Source organism: Myxine glutinosa, chromosome 7, assembly GCF_964187855.1.
Source record: "Myxine glutinosa chromosome 7, kmMyxGlut1.1, whole genome shotgun sequence".
Taxonomy (NCBI): Eukaryota; Metazoa; Chordata; class Myxini; order Myxiniformes; family Myxinidae; genus Myxine; species Myxine glutinosa.
This window is the reverse complement of record NC_136267.1, coordinates 54,225,918-54,243,069: the sequence shown is the minus strand read 5'-3', so window position 1 is coordinate 54,243,069 and position 17,152 is coordinate 54,225,918. Positions and strand designations below refer to the sequence as shown.

At 40.0% G+C, this 17,152-nt stretch overlaps 1 protein-coding gene across 1 annotated transcript; it reads right to left on the bottom strand.

Annotated features, from left to right (window-relative positions):
• Positions 1 to 2,952: 2,952 nt before the first annotated feature.
• Positions 2,953 to 16,822, bottom strand: LOC137418119 (protein S100-A1-like). The gene is made up of 3 exons (XM_068104106.2): positions 16,769 to 16,822; positions 16,000 to 16,164; positions 2,953 to 3,391 (listed from the first exon to the last, which is right to left on the bottom strand). Exons 2-3 carry the CDS (start codon positions 16,141 to 16,143, stop codon positions 3,230 to 3,232), a joined length of 306 nt encoding a protein of 101 aa, XP_067960207.2. The 5' UTR covers positions 16,144 to 16,164; positions 16,769 to 16,822; the 3' UTR covers positions 2,953 to 3,229.
• Between the last annotated feature and the right edge of the window lie 330 nt (positions 16,823 to 17,152).

Here is a 17,152-nt window from a genome sequence, read left to right as displayed (position 1 = left end):
TTACAAGATAATTGAAGATACAACTCACATACAAGGGGTTGTTTGTCATACATGTATTTATATAATGCGAACCGTGGTGTCTGTCCGTGTGTTTGTCCGTCTCCTGTTTCCGGCGGCCGCTTCCTGCACTGCGTTTGAAAAGCTGCGCTTGCAGACAGTTTGAAAGCTCATCGTGAAAGTCTCTAGACAAAGGTTGCAGTGCAAGGCGATCATTTCATTAAAGAAACATCATTTCATTTAGCAATGTGACCTAAAATAATGTTTAATAATAAACTTTAAAGAGGTACAATAGAAACTTAAAATTCATACTCTGTGGACTCTGATGTAACACATTAGAGTTAGAGAGTCCATTCAAGTCAAGAAGGTTGGCTGTTCAAACTCCAGCGAAGTCATTACTTATATCAAAGACTTTTAAAATGGTGCTCGTTGCTTGACGCACAACATTTAAAAGGGATGCAGCACAGACTATCTGTCATAGGTTGGCAACCATTGGGCGGGCTTGTTGGGCCGAATGGTCTCTTTCTATGTTGAAGTTCTTTGGAAGGAAAGTCATCATTATATAATGTGAACCAGGGGGTTTGTCCATGCATTTGTCTGTCTCCCATTTATAGCGGTCCCTTCCCGCACTGCGCATCACAAGTTGCTGATTGTTTATTTTCCATTTTAATTTCACTTTTGTTGATGCGACATAGTCAGTCACTTTATTGCCCCTTCCAGTAACCTTTAAAATCAACATGAACATCTGGATTAAAAGTAGATTTAATACAGATCTTCATAGAGTAAGACAAAGTTTAAAATTGCTATATTTTGCCCTCTTTTGAGACAAATCCCACCTCTGCCACCATATGTTGCACCACCATTTTGCTTTGCGTGGTATAAGTAGATTGAGCTTTGGTTCTGAGTGAAGCCAAGAATGCAACACAATTAGCCATTTTAAAAACAATTAACTAATTTAAATTGATAGATGAACTTAAATTTTTCCTTCACTGGGGTCGGGTACTCTTGCTTGCTTTTCCTGTCACTGGTATCGAGTACTTTTGCTTGTGAGACAATAAGATGAAAAAAATCAGAAAATAAATGTTGAAAATCTGACCAAAACAACTTTTGGTACAATCGGTTGTAAATCAATACATATGTGGATGAAACATTTATACTTTTCTATAATTCTTTCAATTACTCCTTCCTTTATGTGGGCACAGTTATGTAGCGGTTATTGTGAAAGCTCCATACATTCAACATTCTCACCTAGATAGCAGGGACAGCAATAGCTGATGTTGCTCCTTCACTTGTCACATTAGTATGCCTCTGCCCCCGAACCCGGAGGCAATATGTTTTTGGGTTGTCCGTCCGTCCGTACGGGCTAAACCTCGTTTTTCTCAGCAACCACAGATGAAACTTTCAGGGTCAGAACGACATCCATGTAGAATGTTTTTCTAATTGTGACACAATAGGTCACATGGTATGGCAGTCATCTTGGATTAAGCGCAAATAATAAAAATATTATTTCTCAGAAACCACTGAATGGAAAAATTTGAAACTTGGCACATTGTCAAGTACTCCCAATGGGGAACAAAAGCATGATAATGAGGATATCATAGGTGAAGTGGTATAGCAGCCATATATGTTTTAATCGAAAGCTTTATCGTAAAAATCTCTGAAATTGCATGTACATGATCTATGACCCATTTGTATTGAAATATTAAATTTATGACATAATACGTCACATGATTTAGCAGCCATATTGGATTTAACCTAAAATCTTTATTTATGACATAATACCAAAGCGATCGACTCAAAACTTTAAGTCATCGACTTGGCATGGCGATTAAAAGTTGATCACGAGAACGTCATCGGTCACATGGTGTGGCAGCCATATTGGATTGAAGGAAAATATTAAATAATTACATCTCAGAAACCGCTTGCCCTATCCATGTGAAACTTTACAAATATCATCTAACACGATTGCTGCTATAGGTTGAAAATGATGACATCGTAGGTCACGTGGTTTGGCAGCCATATTGGATAGAAAAACGAACCTTATCCGATCGACACGAAACTTCACAAACGTCGACACGAAACTACCCATATATGTGCAGCGTGTACATTTTTGATGTCATATGTCACGTGGTTTGGCAGCCATATTAGCTTGAAAGCCAATGTTTTAAAAACCCTTCTCTGAAACCGCTTCACCGATCGATGTGAAACCTGTCATGTCTGGTAAAAATGTGATACTTGAGAACAGTTGAAGGGATTTGAATCAATCTTGTTTATTTTTAGGACAGTCAACGAGGGCATCTGCCCGTTGTCACAGGCAGGGACAACACAAAGACATATTGGTGACGCAGGTCGCATTGCTCTAGTTTCATTTAATGTGTTTGTAATCTTGCACTTAACCCACTGGTATATCAGCTGCTCTGTGCTATCATGGAAACCTTAAATTCTTTGTGAAACGTGGCTGCTGTGTTGACCTTCCGAGTTGATACAAAACGTTCTTCCCTCATGCAAACTGGACTTTATGTCATGACTATGAGCCGGAACTCAAGCAATCGTGTCCATACATTACAACATAGGCCTTTGTGTAGAGGGTAGATGAAGGTGCTGCACATTTTTCCAACCATGTTTTTTTAAATGCAGAAATCGAGGCTAATTGAGATAACTAAATGACAGGGGGTGGCAGGTTAACAAACTTAGAGGGGCAGAGGAAATACTCGTAGGTATAGAAAGAGGGTTAGGGTAGTCGGCGAGAGTCGTGTTAGAATATTGGGGTGTGTGTGGGTGTGTGTGTATATGAGAGAGAGGTATGTGTAACAGCTCCTTCGTGAGCCTTAAATGCTGTTAAAAATAAATAAATAAATGGTATTGAAAAGGAAGGATCAAATTTTACAACGGAATATTTTATGATTGTTTTATTGTTTCAATGGAATGTTTCATTTTCTTTTCGAATGTCAGCAGCAAGCAACTTTAAAGACACAAATTGTCAGAAAACAATTAAGGCAAAAATTTTTTTTAATACAACACGTTCCACGGCTCCTCCTATAAAGCATGCAATAGCAAACAAACAATTTATTGTTAACGTGCTCAGAATCCCACAAAGCATGGAGTGTTAATCTCCAAACAGTTACCACCTCTATAGAGCAAATGGAGCTCCACGAACAGCTGTTTCTGGGGAAATTCCACATTCACTATTTCAAACACAGTGGGATTTTGGAGAACGTGTGAGGCAAAGCTTTCACTTATTCCCAGACTTGCTTAGGTTTTTCAAGAAGACATCATTGCAGGCCACAGACAACGAGGCAATAAACATTGAGTAGCCATTGAAATCAACTTCGCCATCTTTGTCATCGTCCAGTTCCTTTATGATTTTGTTCACCGCCGCAGCATCTCTTGCCGACTAGGGGAAACAGAGGAAATCACTTGCCTTATTGAAATAATTAACCCCACACTTGAAATTTTTTTAATAGGGTGGGGGGAGAAATAGGGATATTTTAATCGGCTCCGAATGTCTGGATCTGTCTGTCTGTCCGTCCGTCCGTCCGTCACACTATCTCCTCCTATATGGTTGCGCAGAAATTCACCACACTTGATAGTTATAACCACCACATGGCAAAAAGGTGTGAGAGAGGCGTTATCTTTGACCCCGCCCACTGGGGCCCTGCGTGGGGTCAAAAGGTCAAATTCCAAAATATGCAATTACAGGCACATTTTAAATGAAACTTTGTATATGCAATCAACATTGGGGGATGCTTGAAATATGCAACGATTTTAACCCTGATTCATGCTCAAAGGAGTGGTGACATTTTGGGTCACAGGGGTCAAAACAGATGATTTTTTTTTAACTTAAAATTTGATATTGGGTCATTCATGGTGGAATTTTTGTGATCTTTCAACTTTGCTTTTGGTGGGAAGCGTTGGGATTTGGGATGGCGTGCCATAAACTTCGCTCTCGTTTTTTCTATCGATTTAAGGCTAATGGAGGAGCATGTACATAAATCGTATGCAGAACAAATATATTAGTAAACATCAGTGTAGGCCTCAGAACCATGAAGACTTCTAAGCAGTAAAAACTTGAAAGAAGGAGCCATGAAATTCGTTAAAATTATCATTTTTGAAAGTGACATAACTGCAATCCTATCAAAAAAGCTGTTCTTGTTGAAATTGGCATGACTGTCTCGGTTGTTAATTATTATTATTATTCACGGGACATGGTCACAAGTGTTCAAATCGAAATCGCCGTACTCACTAACCCAGTGGTTCCAAACCTTTTTTCTGTCGTTTCCCCCTTCAACCAGTTCAACCGTCCGGATTTCCCCCCACCCCTCCCCCCCCTCATATATATATATGTATATATATATATATATATATATATATATATATATATATATATTGTTGCGGATATGGGATTTGGCCTCCATCCATATCCGCTTGTAAATATTCCCCTATTTCCCCAATACTCCCCAACTATCCCCAATCCCCCATTCCCTAGTCCCATTGTCTGTAAACAACACTCTGTAGCCCCGACCTTCCCCTTTTTCCCCCATTAAATGTCGTGCCCAGGTTCACCGCATCTCACGTAGACAACTATAGGACATCTTGCTAGTTATTCTTAGTCTATGTCAGTTAAGGACTCGTTTCCATTAATTCTGACTCTTCGTTGCACCAGAATGTGATTGTATGGCACCATTAGTAAGTTTAGGACCTCCCAATACCTCCCCGCATCTCTTCCTCATGGAATAACAACACCAACAACAACAACAGCGGGGGCAGCGCGGCAGCGGCGCGGGGAGTGTGCGTCCTCACTCCGGCTTGGTTAGCCGCCATTGACCATGTGCTCCGACGGGGTTACCACACAGGGGCTCACTGTCAGCTCCTCGTCAAGGGCGGAGCCCGGTAACCCCCCGCACCCAATAAGAAGCGGCGGACCGATTCCATCTGGGGCGGAGCTAACGAGCCGAGGGCGTGTCACTCCCCGCTGGACATGCGCAGGAAGACGGAGGTGACGTCAGATGCGCCTCAGCTACGAAGAAGAAAGGACGCCACCTCCTAGCGCTGAGAGATACCTCCCGCATCTCTGGACCGGACCGAGTCGATTCTGCCCCTGAGCCAAGGTGCACCTTGAGCCATCGACTACCTGCCCTTCCTTGCCATCAATCCCTGTGTGAGTCAGTCTTGTCCCGTTTGTCTGTGGTCTGTCGGGGCTAAGATAAGACCGTGTCTAAGTGCCCACCTTTCTGTGCTGTACCTCTTGTGCCGTGTAATCTAAACGTTCTGCATACCCCATATTATATCCTCCTCCGGAGGTCTTGAGAACTGTACCCCTGGTGTCGTGTCATTTAACCCAGCCGTTGTGTCCTTTCCTTCATTGATCTAGCGTAGCGCGATTCGGCCAACGTTCGAGTGTAATCGGGTAAACTGTGCGAACACGGCGGCCATTCCGCTCGGCCCATCATAACATCTAAGTCGTGTCCGTAACAATATATATATACATACATATATATATATACATATACATATATATATATATATATATATATATATATATTATATACATATACATATACATATATATATATACATATATATATACATATACATATATATATATACATATATATATACATATACATATATATATACATATATATATATATATATATACATATATACATATACATATATATATACATATATATATATATATACATGTACACATGAACAAGGAAAAAAGTAGCCAAAACAAAATGTATTCGCTTAATAATATAAATAACATAATAAATAACATAAAAATATAGCAACACACACACACCCACACACTCCTACACATACACACAAACCTACACACACACAGAGACACATACACACTCACACATATTAATTTTATTTAAAAAAAAATTTGTATATAAATTTTTATTTACCGACGATGTTATAAATATTTATGTTAAGTAAAAAGTCGAAGAACAAAAGAATTAAAGATTTGAGATTTATTCACTAAAGCACAATATTAATATTTCCCCCCTGGAATCCCGTAAAAAAACACAAAAACATGCAAAATAAGTGGTAAGGAACCACAAGTTTTAAAACCTTACAATTAGTTCATTTGATGAAGAAGGAAATTAAAACCATCGGTGGAAAATCCTGTTACGCATTGAGAAAGTTCACCAATTGTGCTACAAATCCTCACAAGAGCGCAGTTCAATTAAGGTGATTAGTCTAATTGTGCGAGTCACATGAACAACCATTTATTTTATCCTTTGGGGAAGTGGTCATTTATACATAAACGACAGGTATTTGATAGCCTACCTACTATAGATAGAGTTGTACACATCTATTAACTCTCGTCTTGATTTTTTTCTTCCTTGATCGGGCATTTTATTTACTTTTATACCTAGACAATTCGTTTTGGCTATATAGTTGTTGTTGTTGTTGTTTTTGTTGCAAAGCCCCGGACAGTTCTCTCGAACAAGCCCGTGACACGGAGACAGCTGATCAATCTCGCAGGAGTGACCCAGAGATCACCACATCCAGGATGGTGTACCCTGCCTTCACAAAGTCAGGGCCATGACAGAGTTGGAGAGAGAAAGAAAGAGAAATAAAGAGAGAGAGAAAGGAAGAGAGAGAGAAAGAAAGAGAGAGAGAAAGAAAGAGAGAGAGAAAGAAAGAGAGAGAGAAAGGAAGAGAGAGAGAAAGAAAGAGAGAGAAAGGAAGAGAGAAAGGAAGAGAGAGAGAAAGAAAGAGAGAGAGAAAGAAAGAGAGAGAGAAAGGAAGAGAGAGAGAAAGGAAGAGAGAGAGAAAGAAAGAGAGAGAGAAAGAAAGAGAGAGAGAAAGAAAGAGAGAGAGAAAGAAAGAGAGAGAGAAAGGAAGAGAGAGAGAAAGAAAGAGAGAGAGAGAAAGGAAGAGAGAAAGGAAGAGAGAGAGAAAGAAAGAGAGAGAGAAAGAAAGAGAGAGAGAAAGGAAGAGAGAGAGAAAGAAAGAGAGAGAGAAAGAAAGAGAGAGAGAAAGAAAGATAAAGAAAGAGAGAGAGAGAAAGAGAGAGAGAGAGCAAGAAAGAAAGAAAGAGAGAGAGAAAGAAAGAGAGAGAAAGAGAGAGAAATAGAGAGAAATAGAGAGAGAGAGAAAGAAAGAGAGAAAGAAAAGAGAGAGAACGAGAGAGAAATAGAGAGAGATAAAGAAAGAGAGAGAAAGAAAGAAAGAGAAAAAGAAAGAAAGATAAAGTAAGAGAGAGAGAAAGAAAGAGAGAGATAAATAGAGAGAGATAAAGAGAGAAAAAAAAGCGAGAGAACGAAAGAGAGAGAAATAGAGAGAGATAAAGAAAGAGAGAGAGAAAGAAAGAGAGAGATAAATAGAGAGAGATAAAGAGAGAAAAAAAAAGCGAGAGAACGAAAGAGAGAGAAATAGAGAGAGATAAAGAAAGAGAAAGAAAGAAAGAGAAAGAGAAAGGGAAGGAGCCGGTCCATGGGGACCGATAGGCATTCCGTCCGCACTGCCCTGACAAATCCGGGCAGCAGGGAAGAATGGGGAAGATTTAGGCCCCCGACTCGTTGGGGGTACAACCACCACGAAGAGGCATCCCTGATAGTTGTCGGCTATATAGTTGATTTATTTCAAAATTACTCAATATGGATATCAGTGAACTTGACTTTGACTCGAAATGCGTTGGGCTCCTTTGGTGAACGTGCAAAGGACAAACTGATGAATGAATAATGAATGAGTTTGTAATTAAGGATGCACAATAATCCTGCATATTCCAGAAACCGGCTAATTTGGCCACCTATCAGGTGTGGCAACTTTGGAACTTGTCATTACATCCTGGAACTAGAATGGCACTGTTAGAGGGCATACCTCCACCAGGTATCCAATGAACCAAAATTTAATCGGCTTGCTCTTGCCACAAACCCAAATCATCCACCAAGTTTCGTCCGAATCTGTCCACAACTTTTTGAAATATCCTACTCACAGACAGACAGACAAACAGATAGGGGTGAAAACATAACCCTCGTCCACCTTTGGTGGTGGAGGTATTGAATGGTTGAAGACCACCACCACCACTAACTGTACTTACTCTGACTTACTACTACTTTCTGGGATATGGTGTTTATCTGGGATACGAAGTTTATTTCAACATGGCAGATGTTATATTTGTTTTACAGGAGAGCGATATCATTGGTCAATTTCAACCTGTTCGATGATTGGGGACAAATCTGACGTCATTGAGGGTGAGGTCCATTAATCGCAGCATCTTGTGCAGTTGGTCGCAGGAGGTACGTTGGCGCAAGTGATTGCCAGGCCCAACGTTCGACTGGACCTGATTTGGGCAGGAATTTGGAAATTGGCGATAACTGATCACCTCGTCTTCAGGAACCCCGTGGGATCTTTTGACGTCAACCAATCAATGCGAACAGATGGGACACCTAGCCAAATATACATCTGACTATCCGAGGGAAGGCCTTGTGACGCAACAGTCTGTTCGGGAATCTGTCAAACACAGACAAGACAACTTGAAATTAGGTATGTGCACTACTCCGACGCGGTCCTATATAGTGGCCATTTTCAGATCATTTGAACGTCACAAGTCACAAATGTGCCGCCAATTCGAACAGGTTCCGCAGCAGAATTTTTTTTTTTAATCACACAATCTTGATGTCGTCATTGATATTTGGGTATTACTCGTACAAGAAATGGACACATAATGCGAATTTCATATTGCAGTCACAACAAAAATAGACATGGCAGCCCAAAAGTCTGGAGCCAGATAGAATGTCGGGCACCAGGTTTTATACTTCTTGATTTATTTATGTGAAGATCACTAAATCAAGATTGTCGTCCGTGTTGACGATCCCAAAAAATTATAGAATAATTGAAAGAAAAACAATCATATCTGAGTTTTCAAAAATCAGTATCGAGATACATCATGTGCACGTCGAATTGAAAAGTGCCAACAAGTAAATGGCGGCCAATTCAAGAATTTACTGTAATTTACTCCATCAGTGCTAATCTCAATTAATAAATTATTTATTTTTGCTAGATTTTCTCCAGCAATATCAGAAATATAGAATTTACTGTAATTTACTCCATCAGTGCTAATCTTGCTTGGTAATCAATTAATAAATTTATCATTTCATTAATAAATTAATTATTTTTGCGAGATTTTCTCCAGCAATATCAGAAATATAGAATTTACTGTAATTTACTGTCAGTACTAATCTTGCTTGGTAATCAATTAATAAATTAATTATTTAATGAATAAATTATTTATTTTTGCTAGATTTTCTCCAGCAATATCAGAAATATAGAATTTACTGTAATTTACTCCATCAGTGCTAATCTTGCTTGGTAATCAATTAATAAATTTATCATTTAATTAATAAATTAATTATTTTTGCGAGATTTTCTCCAGCAATATCAGAAATATAGAATTCACTGTAATTTACTCTGTCAGTGCTAATCTTGCGTGGTAATCAATTAATAAATTAATTATTTTTGCTAGATTTTCTCCAGCAATGTCAGAAATATATAATTTACTGTAATTTACTCGATCAGTGCAAATCTTGCTTGGAAATCATTTAATAAATGTAATATTTAATTAATAAATTAATTATTTTTGCTAGATTTTCTCCAGCAATATCAGAAATATAGAATTTACTGTAATTTACTCGATCAGTGCTAATCTTGGTTGGTAATCAATTAATAAATTAATTATTTAATTAACAAATTATTTATTTTTGCTAGATTTTCTCCAGCAATATCAGAAATATAGAATTTACTGTAATTTACTCCATCAGTGCTAATCTTGCTTGGTAATCAATTAATAAATTTATCATTTAATTAATAAATTAATTATTTTTGCGAGATTTTCTCCAGCAATATCAGAAATATAGAATTTACTGTAATTTACTCCATCAGTGCTAATCTTGCTCGGTAATCAATTAATAAATTAATCATTTAATTACTTAATTTATTTTTTTTGCTAGATTTTCTCCAGCAATATCAGAAATATAGAATGTACTGTAATTTACTCTGTCAGTGCTAATCTTGCTTGGTAATCAATTAATAAATTAATCATTTAATTAATAAATTAATTATTTTTGCTAGATTTTCTCCAGCAATATCAGAAATATAGAATTTACTGTAATTTACTCTGTCAGTGCTAATCTTGCTTGGTAATCAATTAATAAATTAATCATTTAATTAATAAATTAATTATTTTTGCTATGTTTTCTCCAGTAATATCAGAAATATAGAATTTACTGTAATTTACTCCATCAGTGCTAATCTTGCTTGGTAATCAATTAATAAATTAATTATTTTTGCTAGAATTTCTCCAGCAATATCAGAAATATAGAATTTACTGTAATTTACTCCATCAGTGCTAATCTTGCTTGGTAATCTTGAAGACTTGGAGAAGTCTCGCGAGATCACGGCGAGGTCACGTCTTTTCGAAGCTGCTCCATGCGCTCACGCTTTCGAAGCTAAGTGATATTTCTCAATCGTGTTTTTGTCGAGACTGTATCTATCTTTCGGTGTATGTACCTATAGCGTATCTTTTGGAAAATTTTCGGTGCTAATTTTTCGTACATGTATACACAATCGTCGGTTAATGGTATCGAGTATTCTGCGGCCTAGTACTCGTAGGCTTGGACGACCGTACCGTCTCCGACCTTGTGGTTTGTTTTTCTCTCAGCGATTCGTCGAATGCGCTGAAATTATTTTCGTTCACTGTTTCGTCCCAGTCGTTCACCCCGTACCTCCTTGTTTAATATCTGTACTCACAAAAAAAAAAAAAAAAAAAAAAAAACCCCAAAAAAACAATTTCCTTCCCAGGTCTTATTCGTTTATTTGTTCTTTTTGTTCGTTCGTTCTTCGTTCGCGATCACGCGGTTAGAAATGTATAATCTCTCCCCTGAACAACTATTTTCTCTCATATATTATAACACCCTTTTCTTCTTTTCCTACAAAAGGATGCTTTCGTCTTGCTCACCAAATCTATTCATTCCAAAAAATATATATAATACCATCTCTTACAGTTCCTCCTTTCTACATTCCCTAAACTATCCAGAACTCCATCCCTCCTCCAGTGTCCTCAAACGTATTTTTGACTCGAAGGTCTCAAACTCATTTTGCAAAAAATGTTCGTTTCCCATGAATCGTACACTTTTCAAAATCCAATCTCACCCCTCCCCTCCAAATCCTCCCCATCACCCATCCCTTTCAAATCTCCCCCCTTGCCCCTTCCCTCCCCTCCCTCCTAAACTCCCCCCACACCCCTCCCCTCCGAGACTCTCCCTCGCTCCTCCCCTCCTAGACTCCCCTCTCACCCCTCCTCCTCAAAGCATCCTCCCTGCTTCTTCCTCCTTCCAACTTTCACCTTCATCTCCCCAAACCTTCTGCCTTGCTCTTCCCCCTCCTCAAATAACACCTCACTGTGCCTCACCCAATCTCCATCAAACCTTTTGTCCGCCCCATTCTTCCCTTTCTCCAAGCTATTCTGAAATCTCTGACACACCTTCAACAGCTCTCCCTACCTCTTCCTCCTCTTCCACATCTTACCCTACCCCTCCCCCCCCCCCGTTCTGGATCCGATGCTCCCCCTTCCTCTTCATTAACGGTATGGACCTCAAACATCCGGGGCCTTCGCTCAAACTTGACTGACCTCTCCATACAGGTTGCTTCTGACAAACCAGATGTGATCTGCTTAACAGAAACTTTCCTCCTTCATGATGTCTCTGATGCCTTGGTATCTCTCCCAGGTTACTCCCTCCTCCGGTATGATAGACCTGAGCCTCGTCCTGGAGGTGGGGTTGCTATCTTTATAAAAAACTCTCTTCCTCACTCGCCCCCCACTGCCCTCTCTCCACCTCACCCCCAGGAATACCTTTGGCTACGGCTTCCCCTTCGCTCCCACCTTTTGTTCATATGTGTGTTGTACCGTCCACCAATCAGCGATGACTCCATCTACATCTCACTGTCTGATAATATGGACCAACTTCTATCTACCCATCCCAACTCTCTCTTCCTCATATGTGGTGATTTCAATTGTCACCATGCCAGTTGGCTGGGTGTGGGTACCTCTCTCACCAGCCATGGCTCTTCAGCAAAGGACTTCTGCGACTCACTGGGACTGACACAATCTGTCAATTTCCCGACCCGGATCTCAGTCAACGGAGCATCTTCTCTTCTGGATTTGGTTATGACAAACTTCCCTGAAAATGTCTGCTGCTCTTCTTCTGCTCCAATCGGCTCATCTGATCATGTGCTTGTCAAAGTGGACATCTCTCTGACCATTCTCAGAGAGCCTCCTCAGCGTCGACGAGTCTGGCATTTCACTCAGGCCAACTGGCACGGTCTTCAAGCAGCCATCAATCATCTGGACTGGTCTCCCATCTCTACCGCCTCTGACATCAACTCATCCTGGGAATTCTTTCAAAGTAAATTGCTCTCTCTCATGCACAGATTTATACCATCTCGTCTTCAGTTGTCATACCCTTCCTCCCGTCCATGGTACACGGAATCTTGTGGTGAGGCTGTTGCCCTGAAACAACTTGCTTTCGTCTCCTGGAAAGCAAATCCAACGGAAGGAAATCTCATTTCCTTTCACAAAGCCCGAAACAAGTGTGTGTCCACCCTCAGGAGAGCCAGGAAACAATATCTCACCATTCTCAAGACCGAACTCTCTTATCTGTCTCCCTCTTCCAAATCCTGGTGGCGTCTGGTCAAATCTGTTTCTGGTGTTTGTTCCCCCTCCATCCCCTCCCTCACCTCAAACGGCTTAACGGCTGACTCCGCACGTGAAAAAGCTGAATGCCTCAACTCTGTGTTTGCCTCTAAATCTTGTGTCCCAAACCCATCCCTCTCTGTACCCACCGTACCCAGTCGTACCCAGCTGCTCCTGGACTCTGTGTCCTTTCCTCCTGACAAGGTGGAAAAGTTTCTGGCAACGCTCGACTCTGATTCTGCAACTGGTCCTGACGGCATCAGCCCACGGGTCCTAAAATCATGTTCTTCTGCACTTTCACTCCCTCTTTCTGTTCTCTTCACCCTCTCTTTTGCTCAAGGTCATCTGCCATCTGCTTGCAAATCAGCCAACATCACCGCTTTGCACAAAAAAGGTGCAAAAACAGATCCCAGCAACTACAGACCAATCAGCCTTCTCCCAATTATCAGCAAAGTCATGGAATCCATCATTGCTTCAGATATTAAATCTTTCCTCTTCTCCAATGGCTTGATCTCTGATCATCAATTTGGTTTCAGACCTGGTCACTCTACTCTGGACATGCTGCTTCTGCTTTCTCAACAATGGATGGAGGTCCTCAACGCCAAACAGGAAATTAGAGCTGTCTCCCTTGACATTTCACGTGCCTTCGATACGGTCTGGCACCCTGCTCTGCTCTCCAAACTCTCCTCCTTTGGTATCCATGGAAATCTCCACGCATGGCTGGCGGACTTCCTCTCTGGTCGTAGTCAACGTGTGGCCCTGAATGGGTTTCTCTCATCTCCTCTTCTTGTTCAGGCTGGAGTTCCCCAAGGTAGTGTTCTGGGCCCTGTGCTTTTTCTGGTCTTCATCAATGATCTCTCTGACTCTCTTGAAAATCCTCTCTATCTCTTTGCTGACGACTCTACTCTCTGTCGCTCCATTCCTCATCCCTCAGATCGGCAGTCTGCAGCCTCCTCACTCTCTGCAGACCTGGACAAAATCACAGACTGGTCAAACAAGTGGAACATGTCTTTCAATCCTGACAAATCTCACACTCTTACAATGTCTCTCCGAAAGGACCGACTGGACAACCCTCCCATCTACTTTCTCAACAATCCTCTCCAAGAAGTTCTGTCGCTCAAGCTTTTGGGTCTCACTATCTGCCATGATCTTTCTTGGGAAAACCACATTTCCAAGCTGGCCTCCAAAGCCAGTCGCCGACTGGGCATCCTCCGTCGTGCGAAGTCCTTCCTTGGCACACCTGAGATCCTCACCACATACAAGGCTTTCATCCGCAGCTCAATGGAATACTGTTTCCCCCTCTGGGCTGGTGCTCCTGCCTCACACCTTGCTCGGCTTCACGCTGTTGAGGCCAAAGCTTTCAGAATCATTGGAATCTCTTGCGATGTAGTCAACGCCGAGGGCCTTTCATTCACTCACCGCAGGCAGGTTGGTGGTCTTTCTGTCTTCTACCGACTCCTCTCCGGCCTTGCTCCCCCAGCTCTCTCTGTGCTCTGTCCCCCCAATATTCCTTCAGGTCGCACAAGATCTGCCTGCAACCCTCTTCTGGTTAAACTGCCAAAGTCTATGCTCTCTGCTCACCTTCACTCTTTCATTCCCCTTTTCTCCCGCCTCTGGAACAAACTCCCCCACTCCCTTCAATCCCACTCCTCCCTCCAGGTCTTTAAAACAGCTGTTCACCACCATCTCTTATCTTCCCCCATCGAAAACCTTGATCTTTTCTACCCCCGGTAATTCACCCCAGAGTCCTTGCAGTGTTCATATGTTTTAATCCTCTCCCACCTCCCCCCAAGTCCTCCCGATGTCCCTGCTCTCAAATGTTGTGTTTGTGTCCTTCCCCCTCTCTTTTGTGTCCTTCCCCCTCTCTCCCCATCTTGTCTACCGCTCCCCTTGTTTTTTGTGTGTCGGTTTGTCTTTTTGTGTGATTAATGTTAGCTCTTTCACGAGCCTCGATCTTGTATACAAAAAAACAAAAAAAAAAAAAAAAAAAAATCAATTAATAAATTAATTATTTTTGCTAGATTTTCTCCAGCAATATCAGAAATATAGAATTTACTGTAATTTACTCTGTCAGTGCTAATCTTGCTTGGTAATCAATTAATAAATTAATTATTTAATTAATAAATTAATTCTTTTTGCTAGATTTTCTCCAGCAATATCAGAAATATAGAATTTACTGTAATTTACTCCGTCAGTGCTAATCTTGCTTGGTAATCAATTAATAAATCAATTATTTAATTAATAAATTAATTATTTTTGCTAGATTTTCTCCAGCAATGTCAGAAATATATAATTTACTGTAATTTACTCGATCAGTGCTAATCTTGCTTGGAAATCATTTAATAAATTTAATATTTAATTAATACATTAATTATTTTTGCTAGATTTTCTCCAGCAATATCAGAAATATAGAATTTACTGTAATTTACTGTCAGTGCTATTCTTGCCTGGTAATCAATTAATAAATTAATCATTTAATTAATAAATTAATTATTTTTGCTAGATTTTCTCCATCAATGTCAGAAATATATAATTTACTGTAATTTACTCGATCAGTGCTAATCTTGCTTGGAAATCATTTAATAAATTAATTCTTTTTGCTAGATTTTCTCCAGCAATATCAGAAATATAGAATTTACTGTAATTTACTCTGTCAGTGCTAATCTTGCTTGGTAATCAATTAATAAATCAATTATTTAATTAATAAATTAATTATTTTTGCTAGATTTTCTCCAGCAATGTCAGAAATATATAATTTACTGTAATTTACTCTGTCAGTGCTAATCCTGCTTGGAAATCATTTAATAAATTAAATATTTAATTAATAAATTAATTATTTTTGCTAGATTTTCTCCAGCAATGTCAGAAATATATAATTTACTGTAATTTACTCGATCAGTGCTAATCTTGCTTGGAAATCATTTAATAAATTAAATATTTAATTAATAAATAAATTATTTTTGCTAGATTTTCTCCAGCAATGTCAGAAATATAGAATTTACTGTAATTTACTCGATCAGTGCTAATCTTGCTTGGAAATCATTTAATAAATTAAATATTTAATTTATAAATTAATTATTTTTGTTAGATTTTCTACAGCAATGTTAGAATTATTTTTTTTGTCCTAACATACAATTTTTAGTTTGTGCAATATTAACCCAGTGGCTGCAGAATTTTGGGCCACCCTGTACATTGCACGAGTGCGTAACAGGGTAATATATTGACGGGTACCATGGGATCATCAATACAGGCATAGATATTTAGAACAGACTTCGACAAGGTGTCATACGTACAGAAATGACTGCGGGGAGTTCGCTGGTGAGAAGCAGAATGAGTTCTCGTTTGCTCAGCTTGTATTTGTCTCCCTCCTTACCAGAGTACTTGTGGAACACGCTCACCATGGACTGCATGGCACTTTCTAAGTTGGTGCAAGGCATCGTTGCAGGTGGGTGCGCGAGCTGTACAAAGGTATGCACACATTGTCATTCAATCACCGGACGTAAAAACATGGAGGTGAATATGATCAACAATCGTAGTAGGTTAGCATGTTTTATTTATTTATTTATTTATTTATTTATATTTATTTACTAATTTAATTTGTTTGTTTGTTTGTTTTTTAGGATGTTGATGACATTCGGCATCAGTATCATAAAATAAAATCAATTTGTCGACAAACTTGTGCACACGCATAAATGCATCCACAACTATAACAAAATCTAAATCGAATGTGGAAATTCATCAGAAGCCACCAGAACATCACAGAGATTCGTGAACGAGTCAAAAGGGTCGTGAACATCAATTGCCAAATAACGTCCACCAACTAATTCCGGCAGACGGAATGCCCAGTGTAACGTCCATCCGAGGGACGACACACGCATTGATGAATCACCTGCCTGCGAAACACCACTCCGGAAGTTTCTAGCTCGGTCTGGATTCGAACCCAGGCTACACAGCTAAGCAGCGCCATCCCAACTTGTACATGCAATTAACACCACGGAACGACATCGTGCAAAGACCACAAAATACACATCAAAACTTTAAACCGAAATCACCATTCCCAACCTTTTTTCTGCAAAATCCGAACAGGTGGAGGAGGCAGGAGTGGAAGGTATTCCTGCTCGCACTCCGTTTATATGGCCCGCGGGGATCCTACCATTGGCTCGACAGGTGGTACTTATGATGAGGGCGACCAATTGTTTGGCAGGGGCTGGCGCTACAGGTAACAGGTATGCACACACCCCTTTAAGCTGGCTATCCTTGAGACTCGACCAGCTTTATAAACTGCCATACCTGTGTTCCGCATGGAAGGCGATGCATCAGTGTGTGTGTGTGTGTGTGTGTGTGTGTGTGTGTGTGTGTGTGTGTGTGTGTGTGTGTGTGTGTGTGTGTGTGTGTGTGTGTGTGTGTGTGTGTGTATACCCTCTCCATCAGGACGATAAGCCAGAG